Source organism: Hirundo rustica, chromosome 1, assembly GCF_015227805.2.
Source record: "Hirundo rustica isolate bHirRus1 chromosome 1, bHirRus1.pri.v3, whole genome shotgun sequence".
NCBI lineage: Eukaryota > Metazoa > Chordata > Aves > Passeriformes > Hirundinidae > Hirundo > Hirundo rustica.
In genome coordinates this window covers 144457768-144468639 of record NC_053450.1, presented here as the reverse complement: position 1 = coordinate 144468639, position 10872 = coordinate 144457768, and the positions used below count along the sequence as shown (strand labels likewise).

The following is a 10872-nucleotide window of genomic DNA, read 5'->3' as shown; positions in this document are numbered from 1 at the left end:
ATGTGGGTCAGGGCAGCCCTACAGCCGCCTCAGATGAGTGTCTGCAGCAGGCAGATCTCATGCAGTCCCTTCCAAGCTCTCCTCCCACAGCTGACCTTGTGGTTTTGGGCTTGCTTCCCCATGGACCAGGCAGCTCCAAAGGTCCACACTCTGCAGATGCCAAGGACAGGTGCCTGCCTCCAGCCCAGCCAGCACCTCTCTGGCTTTGTCCTTCCCTTTGAATGCCCACTGAACCCGCTTTCCCACGCGCCAAACTCGGCCCATGTGCATCCAGCTCTCCAGAACAAACCATTTGAAATGAAGGTGCAGTCTTGCAGCAACAATCACATTAACCATTTATTCCGCTGAGGCAAATGATGAGTCAAGAGCTTTTCGAATATGGAAGGACTTCTAGTTTCTACTGCCAAGACTATTTTCCCAAGAGGACTTGTCTTCCATCGCGTGACCTGACCCAAAGGTGTTTGCACTCGTGACCAGGTGTGACTCAAGACAAAGCAGCAACATAGTACTCGGCATTGTTTGGTGCGTAGGACTTAGAGAGAAGAAAGATGAAAACAGACACGTGATGCTGATAAGAATTTCTTTTTATGTTATTCCAATAAAAAATACATTCATACAGAAATATAACAATCTTGCAAAAAACAATTTCAAATAAAATCTTGTAAAACAAAATTTTTACAAAAATCTTACAAAGAGATTCTTTAGATAACAGGGTGCTTCAAAAACAAAAAAAGAAATTTCACTAATAGAAACATTTTCTTCTTAAATTTCAAGCAAAAATGTTTTATTTTTTTTTTTTATTTTTCAGCTTGATTGAGGCTCAGTTATCACCTGAACAAAATGTACTTGCTTATTAAGAAAATTACAGGCATTTGACATATGGCACACAGCCCCACCCCATCCACACAAGTCTGATGGTATTTCACAATTGAGACAAGCCAGTGCAAGTATTTTTTGTTTGGGGTTGGTTTGTTTGTTTTTGCGCTTTTTTTTTGTTTGGTTGGTTTTTTGTTTGTTTGTTTTAATTTCTTGTTTATAAGAATTACAGCTAAGCCAAGGACAATGCAAACAAGGAGTTAAAAATACAACAAAACCCAATCGTAAATAGAAATCCATTTTCTGGAAAATTTTGTCTTTTTGGGGGAAGAAAAAAAAAAGTGCATTTTCAGGCAATTTAAACCAAAAATGAAATGAGAATGATTTAAGCCTGTGTGTTCCATAGAACCAGATCACTTGCATATACTTTTTGTTAAACCACTTATCTACATACATTTCCAGGAAGATATACCAAAATATTAGCAGAGTAAGCAAGACTGATAATTAACAGTAAAAGAAACAGGTCACATGTTTCATTGCATCGACTGTAGTGAGCTGGTTTAAAAAAACCAAAACAAAACAAAACTGGTTTTGGACAGACTATTCCTACTCTAGGAAAAAACAGTCTTTAATTTAGCTGAACTATGTAAAATTAGAGCTCAACCACCACAACGACTAGCTCACTCACAGGTCCTCCAGTAAGCTGGAAGCCAAAACCCGAGTGTACTTCTGCACACAGCTAATATTCTTTTAGCATGCCAATATTCGGTTCATATCATTCTTAAATGGCCACAGATACGCTATTCCAGACAACCTAATAACTACAAAACACAGTCAGCAGTCTGAGAAGGACTGAATGCCAACAAAGCCTTTAGCATACCATTATGCTAAAGGTAAAGCCTCTAAAAATGCTAGATTTTAATTAACTGTATCTTTCATTTCTTTGTCTCCTTAATGACCGTATTGCGGGGGGTAAGGGGGAAGAGGGAATATTTTGATGGGCTGTGGCATTTTCTAGCTATGTGTTCTAATTCTTTTCCTTTTAAAAAAAATATTTATATATTATCTATATATATACACACATACACAGACTGTACACACAAATATACATACACAATTATTTTTCTGCCCACTTTTAAAAAAAAAAGTAATATAGTTTCTTTCTGTATGACCAACAGATAGCTAGATATATAGATGTGAAACTTGTGCCTTTTAAGCAAATACATCTTTTAATACTTCTGTATCTTTAATATGTATGAAAACTTGACATATTAAGTACAGTTGGGGTGTGTATATACACAGTTGTTGTGCAAGGTCAATATAAAAAAGTCTCAAGGTGGCAGAACTGGTCAGGTATTCAATTGGCATATGCATTATACTGTAACACAGTCAAATTGTCTAAGTTAAACAAATACTGTACTGACATGAATGACTTTTCTCTATATTTGTCTTTGTGAAGGAGGACCCTGGAAGTAACCTTTTTTTTCCCCTCATATTATACATTTGATACAGTACAATGCCAGGTGAAAAGAGAGCCTTAATAAAGCATGCATCACCCATACCCCTGTATAAGACCCCCTGCAAGAGAAGGTCACTTGCATAAGGCACCATTATTAAGGTCAACAGTGCATTAACAGCTAGAAAACCAGAAGTTAGTCCTCAAGGCATAAATAAGAGAAAAATTAGCTGCATGAGAAAAATCAGTTTCTAACCAATAGTGGTTTTATCCACCCAACAAAAAAATTATTCATGTTCCATACATTATGTAACATTAGACCAATTGTATTTTAGCTGCTCTTAACTGGAATCAAAACTGCAGTCCTGATTAAAGAATGGAAAAGCATATAGTTCCCCAGAACCATGCAATAACCTTTGTATTATAATGAAAAGTTATAGTTGTGTTACATTTGTAAATACACAGCTTATACAATGGATTACAAATGAGCTCTGTAGCAAGTAAAACAAGCTACTTGACACATTGCACGTTTAATAGCTGCACCAGACACCTAAAGCTCCTCTCACACAGGAACAGGGAGGTTCCCCATTTCCATTCTGGCATCCTGACTCTTTTTATTCCCCCCTTTCCCCCTCTCAGGTTTTCCCTCTAAAAAGGTGCAGACACCCTCCCCCCACCCCTTGGAAATGATTGGTGGTCGTCCCATCTCATGAGATATTCCTCACATACAAGACATTCAGACTATTTTTTTTCTCTTACAGTTATAAAACAACCACAAGAAAAAAAATGTGCCTCAGCATACAGTCATCAAGAGATCCTCATCGCATACAGTCACCCAATCATTAACATTCTCAGTGCACATGCTCACGGCAAAGGCTTAGGAGCCACTCAGAAGGTTAGATACCAGTGTATGAGTCCAGGAAACCCCAAACATCACGCACCGTGGTTGCTATGCCGTTCTTACATGACTTATTAGCCCTCAAAAGACCTTCAAGGAAGTGAGGTCCTGGAGGCAACTGGGTAGGGTGCAAAATGGCATGCTTTGGCTGGAACACGCATCCCTCCGCTCAAGGCTCTTCAACCTTGACGCCTCTTAGCCCGCAGGATTCACCTCTTGACCCATTCAGAGGTGTCTCTTCATGTGAAGGGCCAGGTGGTCAGACCTGGAAAAACACCTGCAAGGCAAGAGCGAGGCTGCGCGTTAGCCCACGGCCGCCGGCGCACGCACGCGACGCGCGGGGCTCAGGCACCTCCCCTCGCTCTGCTGCTCCAAAACACAGCTGGTGGAGGAGGGATTTGGCGTGCCTGGGATGCACGGGACTACTCAAGGTGTCTGTGGGCACCCAGGAGCTCTGCAGATGGGTGGTAACACTGCGGACTTCTCAACATTCATCTGCAAGATCAGGCTACGAACCACTTCCCGACGATCAGTAAAATGGAAGGGTTTTTCTAGCCTAAATATGCAATAGCTCCTTAAAAGTACCAGACACGGATGTGTTCCCGAATAATTCCCACACAAGCAAAAAGCAGCCCAGACTAGCTTTCCAACAAGCATTAAAAATAACTATTTAAAAGGGTGCATTTCAATCACATACCTGTCACAGTGACTACATTTAAAAGGCTTGGCACCAGTGTGCTTTCTGAAGTGTCTGGTTAATTCATCACTTCTTGCAAAACGCCACTCACACCCTTCCCATGAACATCTGTAAGGCTTTTCCCCTACAAAAAAAGCAGATTACATGTTAGTCATGACTTCATTCAAAGACAAGAGCTATCATTTTCTATGTAAACCTCCTTCACTCCTCCAAAGACAGACAATTTTATTTAACCTATCTGAATGCTTCAGAACACACAAGCAAAGAAGGCTCACAAAAGTCATCCACATGATTCCTACTTATCTTGCTGCAACAGCACATCAAATAATCTCATTCTTACAAAAAATAATTTAAAAAAAGAGTAATTAAACAGGCCCCCAGGAAACAAAGGAATCCAGCCCTCTGCTATTCCTGTTCATCCGTAGTGGCAGGCTTACTCCCAAACAGGTACCATTCACTTCATAAAGGTGATTAAAGACAGCACAGCTAGACTCCAAAATGCAATTAGGCTACTGTATTGCATCAAAGTCCTCTGTCACTCACTCATCTGCATAACATGCAACCTCTTTTCTGCTGAGCCACTTATTCTTGGAAAAGCCAGCATCCCATTTTGAACACTGCTATTTCAGCATTCAAGAAATACCACTTCCATTCACAGGAATGTTCTCAACCAGACAGCACCAGAATACCAGTTCTGCAATACTTCTGAGCCTGACAGCTATTTATGTCTGCTCAACAACCACGGTTTCAGGGGAAATAGTTTGGTTTTTTTCTCTTGAAATAATCCTGTTTTATCTAACTTCGGCATGACAATGGGAGCATCCAAGCTTGCTCAGACTTCTCATAAAAGCCACAAAATGCTGAGCTCATGAGTCAAAATAGAATTTTTTCCTTGAATTCTCTTTCCCACATCTTAGGAGAAAAAAAAAAAAAAAAAAAAAAAAGCCAACCATCCATATAGGTGTTTGGATTGGTACACCAAAAACACCATGCCAGTTCCTGACATTAAGCCATGACTACTGAGCCAAGGCACAGCTCTACACATCTAACTGCTGTCATAAAGAGATGTCAAATAATAATGCTCAAAGAAGCACATCAGCAGGCTACTTCAACCATAAAATATTTATAAAAGCCCTGAAGAGTCTGTCTTCCTCACTTTCTTTCCCAATAACATACAGGATTGTTATTTTTAGTTCGGGTTTCATAACAATAGAAAGCTGTTGCTCAGTAATTTGGGATCAAATTATACAGTAGATCATACATTTTTAAGTCCAATTGGGCAGACATGTCAGAAGGACAACAATACACTGTGGCTTTCCAAGATTTTTTGCTGATAACAATGGTACGCATAAGTGTTAAGTGAGTTATAAATATAGCTATACTTAATATTATCAAGGCCTTGGTTTGTCTGATAAAATAGACCCAACGTGGACTGAAGCATAAAAACAAGCTCTTACAGTATTTAGTGATCTGACTGATTTTTGGATATACATTCCTTCTTTTTAGCAAAAAAAAATCTCACTTTTGCTTTAAAAATAATCACCAAAAAAGCCCTGGCACCCATTTTGGCTGGACCTTTTCTCCTGTAGACCATGTGCTGCTGCAGCTTTCCCAACTACTGTCTGCTTAGATGAGTGGCTCCTATTTGCCATGACAGCAGTCTAATCCACCAGCAAATGCCCCGGCTCATGAAGACAACGAGGAAGTGATGTTGTCCGTGCTGGTAAGCCTCTGCTACTATTACATCATCTCTCCAAACCTGGGCTACCACCCAGTGATTGAGTAACCTGTGACACCACCACCACCACCAAGGGGTATTCCCTACAGCAGCTGCCAGCTCTTAATAAGCATAGGGTTACTAACCTGTATGAGTGCGCTGATGTGCTTTCAGATGTGAGCTTTTGGTGTAAACTTTCCTGCAACCGTTAAAGTGACACCTGTGAACACGCCTTCTGCCATCGGGTGAGGTGTCACCATTGGAGGGTGTACCTTTTTCTGCAGTCTTTCCAGTGGTACCGGTACGGATTTTCCCCGGTGAATGCAACTCACCCGGCGTACAATTCCATATCTGGGAAGAAGGCTCCTTGCTCAGCTCAGGAGACGAAGGGGGAGTGGAAGTGACAGATGAACTCAAGTTTCCTGAACTGGCTAAAACATCACTTATAGGGTCAGAGGTAAACTTTGTCGTGGGCGAGAGCTCCTCAGAGCTGTCTGAAGATTCGCTGCTCACGTCAGAATTCAAACTGTTGGTCTCTAAGTTCTGACTAGCAAGATTGTCCTCCTTTGGGACACATGTGTTCTTCAGTTCAGATTCCTCCTTTTTCTCACGTGCCAGAATAATTTTGGTCCAGAGATCCTCTTGGCTATCAAATTTGATTTCAGATGCAGAAACATAACAGGGTTCACTCTGAAGATACCGTTCCAGCTCCAAACACGTCTAGGTGAAAGAGAAGGAAGTAAAAAAACCAAAAGTTACAGGCCTGCTTAAAAATAACCAAATTATTTTACACTTCAAAAAGCATGCAGGAATGTAGCACATTCGATTTGAGGTTTCTAGGTTCAAAACAAATTAAAGGCTCCTCAAGCCGTAACTAGGTGACTGTTACGATGAAAAGAAATCAGTTTTTGAGACCTGGGCAGGAGTTCAAACACACAGCTGAAGGTGCAAGTCAGCTTTGGTATCCAAAATAGCATTCTAATGACTCAGTTAAATTATCATCACTCTCATCATAAAATCTGTGTTTTCAGCAGGCTGATGTTGAAAAAAGTCCATGGAGAACCACAAGATAAAACTACACTTCGCTCTCGCATCTTGACTAATTTCAAGTTGTTTTGTATCACACAAACACAAGGCTGAAAAGACCCAACTGAGCACAATGTGCTCTGACAGCCAGTTAAAACCCAAACCCTGTGTCAGAAAACAAAGCCACATTTCAGCATGGCTGCGGAGCTGCTGGCCTGTCTTCTGGGGACATCAATGGAGCAGCAGACATCCTCCCATTTCCTGTGCATGAGAACACAGCACACTCGACTTTCAAAGAATGTCATTTCCAAGCGCACTGGCATGCACACCACATAGCTCAAACTGCTCCCATGCGTGTTCAGAGGAACACGGAGAACTTCAACAACAGAGGAAAGGGGAGGAAAAAAGTTCCAGAATAGAAATGTCCTGTTCTATAGGATGCGAAATGGGAAATTACTCTGAGGTCCTGCTGGGAGTCCCACAATGAACAAGAACTTTATCTACTGGCCAAGAGTGCAACTGTATGAGTCATCCCTTTCTTTCTTTCACGCAATGCCAAAGGAGACTTCCTTTTAAAACCATGACCATCTGCCAAGAAAGTACTCTGCAAATGTACATGTAACAGTACATGGACAACTTCCCCCCAGCCACATTCCCTTCGACTCCATGAAAAGAAAACAAAACAAAAAACAAAACCACCCTAAACGGGTGAAACTGTGGGTTTCAATTTCATTTCACCCTGCTGGCTTTCTAGCCATTTTTCAGAGAATAGAAAAAAAAAAAAAAAAAAAAAAAAAAAAAAAAAAAAAAAAAAAAAAAAAAAAAAAAAAAGAGGGAGAAAAGGGGAAAAAAAAAAAAAGTGAACTGTTATGGCAACAAGCTGATGTTTCGGGATTATTCTTTCCACTATAGGAAATGATCCATATGGAAGCTTTACATAGAAAACGGACACACCAAGTTTCCAAACCAATCACTACTTATTTTAGCAAGATCATCTTTTCCAAGGCCGGTAGCAAAACCCGGTCCCAAATGCCACACATTCCCCTCACAGCCCCTTTCCATCTGCCCGTGAGCAGAGCCGCCATGGGAACAGCCTCCTTTCTCCCCCAGCACTGCTCCAGTAAACTGGGTCACATGCTCCGGTCAGGCTCGGAGTGTAGGCAAAAATCGGACAGAAAAATCAGAACCACAAACAAGCCCCAAACCAAACCCTCCGTTGCACACGGTATTTATGTATTTGTCTATAATTAGGGAACTGGGTTGCAATGCTGTTAAAAACAAGAAGGGTTTCTACAGGGACAGCACAATAGCGCTTTGATTTTCCGTGAAAACAAGCAAAAAAAGCATTTATTAAGGTCTTGTTAAACTTTCATATTCCTGGCTAATTTAAATTCCTCATTAGGTAGATTAGTAATGGGAAGCAGAGTGAAGCTCTCCGAGTTTAAATGCCTCTGAAGGCTACTGGGAACGAGGGCTGGCGCTTCGCCAAGAGCCCGAATGCCTGAAGGAAACTACTTAGCTCCATTTCAATCACGTACTATGGAGCTGCCGCTCTGAAAGGGGAGCGGGGGGGAGGGAGCGGGAAAAAAAAAAAAGAAAAAGAAAAAGAAAAAAGTCATTGCATACAATTAGCAGGCATGTGAAGGTTGTAACACTTTGCATTTCAGCCTTCTGGGAAAGGCTCCTTCGTCCTTGTGCAAAGCCAGCAGGTACCTGATCCGGTGGCCGGGCTGAGCAGCCCCCGCCGGGCAGCGAGCGGAGCGGCGGCCCCGCTCCCCCGAGCGCCGCAGGGCTGTCAGACCCTGCCACCCGCTGCTCGGATCACAGCGAGGAGAGAAAGGGGGGAAAAAAATGGCCTAAAAAATATGTCCATTAAAGGGAAGAAGGCTCCGTTCTTCTCCCTTCCCGGCCACGGCAATTAGCACAAGGGGATCGCTGTCATATGACTGACAACTCACGGGCTCGACAAAGCTCCCTGCGCTGGGAACAGCCACGCTCTGTACATGTACACACACATGCACACACACAGACGTGTGTACCGACACTCCTGGAGGGCTTTTTCCCCGTCTTCGCCAGGAACAAAAACAATAATAGCATACATTTGCAGAAAAAAAATATAATTAAACAAAACAAAAACACACCAGGAAAAAAAAAAAAAAAAAAAGCATAAACCCACAGCACAGGGCGCAAAGCAGCCCTTGGCCAAGGCAGGGAGCTCGGATGACAAGACCCAGCTGTGGAGTCTGGACCCGGTACAAGCGCAAAACTTTTGCCAGGACTCGGTGTGGAGCGAGCGGCGGCTCGGCGCGGCCGCGGAGCGGAGCGGGCACTGACAGCCCCCGGCAGCGCCCGCGGTAAACACGGAGAGACGGGGATGCGCAGCTCCTTCCATCCGCCTCGGGACTGCTCCCCCCAGACAGCCGTCTGCTCAAAGCCGAAACACCTGCTTCAAAACATCGCTACACATTTGTGCTGAATTCTCCCCAAACTCCTCGCTGACACTTGGGCTTGATTTTTTTTTTTTTTTCCTTTTTTTTCGCCTTTTTTTTTTTTTTCCTTTTTCTTTCTTAAATCCGCTCATCCTTTAATACGGCTTAAAAAAAAAAAAAAAAAAAAAAGAAATCCCCGACAACAACAACAACATCGACATCCTCGTTTACCTGTTGCCAATATTCCTCCAGGGACGGCAAGGCTGAGAAGTAACCCGTGTCGTGCACAATCTGGAGTTCCTGGAAGATGCTGCACATTGGGAGAACATCCATGTCTCAAGTTGCAACAACAAAGTCAGTGCTGGTTACCAAAAATACAGATGCCTCCTTTATGTGCAGGGGTTGCGGGGTGTGTGCGGGGGGGTGTTAACCTCTGCTCTCAGTCTCCAAGTCCCCCCCCCCCTTCCTCCAGAGATGAAAAAAAAGAAAAAAAAAATGTATATATAGAGATATATATTAATTCCTTGAGGAGCTCGGGGAGGAAAAAAGACCCAAAGTTTCATGCAAAGTTTAATCGCACAGCAGGGCAGGACGTCTCCCGGGGCGGGCGCGCGGCTGTCCCCCCTCCCGCGGCCGGCGGACCTGGCGCAGGAGCGGCCCCAATATTTGCAAACACGGCGCGGACTCTGCGAGCGGAGCCCCCCGCAAAACTTCCCTATTCAAAGCTCTGCCCGGCCGCGCCGCCGCCCCGCCCCCGCGCCCGCCCCCGCCCCGCGTGATCCCGGCGCGCCGCCCGCCGCCGCCGCCCAATCCCCGCCGCGCGCCCCGCGACCCGCGTGCCGGTGACGTCAGAGCCGCCCAATCGCTGCGCGGCAGACATCGCGGCTCCTCCTGGCGTGACCGAGCCCGGCCGTGACGGCTCCCGCCATTGGCCCGATTCGAAATTCGCCCCCTCCTGATTGGCCGGCCCGGCGGCAGGCTATTTTTAGCAGGGTATATAAAGCGGGGAAGCAGCGGCTGCTTTTTTTCCGAAGGGGCGGTGTGCGCGCGCGGGGCGGCCGCGCGGGGGAGGGGAGCGGCGAGCGCGCGGCGCTGCCGGCGGCGGCCGCGGGGGGCGCTGCGGAGCCGGGCCGGGGCTGCGCCGGGCCTCAGCAGGGCTGTCCCGGCTCAGCGGGGTAACCGGGACCCCCATGGGCCTCAGCAGGGCTGTCCCGGCTCAGCGGGGTAACCGGGACCCCCATGGGCCTCAGCAGGGCTGTCCCGGCTGAGCAGGGTAACCGGGACCCCCATAGGCCTCAGCAGGGCTGTCCCGGCTCAGCGGGGTAACCGGGACCCCCATGGGCCTCAGCAGGGCTGTCCCGGCTCAGCGGGGTAACCGGCACCCCCATGGGCCTCAGCAGGGCTGTCCCGGCTGAGCAGGGTAACCGGGACCCCCATGGGCCTCAGCAGGGCTGTCCCGGCTCAGCGGGGTAACCGGGACCCCCATGGGCCTCAGCAGGGCTGTCCCGGCTCAGCGGGGTAACCGGGACCCCCATGGGCCTCAGCAGGGCTGTCCCGGCTCAGCGGGGTAACCGGGACCCCCATGGGCCTCAGCAGGGCTGTCCCGGCTGAGCGGGGTAACCGGCACCCCCATGGGCCTCAGCTGGGCTGTCCCGGCTCAGCGGGGTAACCGGGACCCCCATGGGCCTCAGCTGGGCTGTCCCGGCTCAGCGGGGTAACCGGGACCCCCATGGGCCTCAGCAGGGCTGTCCCGGCTCAGCGGGGTAACCGGGACCCATCGGGCCTGTGCCAGGGTCACCGTGACCCCGCTGGTGTCTGTGTGGGGTTGTCCCG

General features: G+C 46.2%; 1 protein-coding gene across 1 annotated transcript; it reads right to left on the bottom strand.

Annotated features, from left to right (window-relative positions):
* Positions 1-567: 567 nt before the first annotated feature.
* On the bottom strand, positions 568-9760 carry KLF6 (KLF transcription factor 6). Its single transcript, XM_040073230.1, has 4 exons — positions 9271-9760; positions 5731-6304; positions 3868-3991; positions 568-3447 (listed from the first exon to the last, which is right to left on the bottom strand). Exons 1-4 carry the CDS (start codon positions 9370-9372, stop codon positions 3396-3398), a joined length of 852 nt encoding a protein of 283 aa, XP_039929164.1. The 5' UTR covers positions 9373-9760; the 3' UTR covers positions 568-3395.
* Positions 9761-10872: the final 1112 nt, after the last annotated feature.

Excerpts from the sequence above, each read along its gene's own strand:
- KLF6 (XM_040073230.1), bottom strand. The coding sequence starts at position 9,372 with ATGGATGTTCTCCCAATGTGCAGCATCTTCCAGGAACTCCAGATTGTG. Across the intron at positions 3,992-5,730 it reads ACATCAGCGCACTCATACAG|GGGAAAAGCCTTACAGATGT; the intron begins GTTAGTAACCCT and ends CTTTTTTTGTAG. Across the intron at positions 3,448-3,867 it reads AAATGTAGTCACTGTGACAG|GTGTTTTTCCAGGTCTGACC; the intron begins GTATGTGATTGA and ends CTTGCCTTGCAG.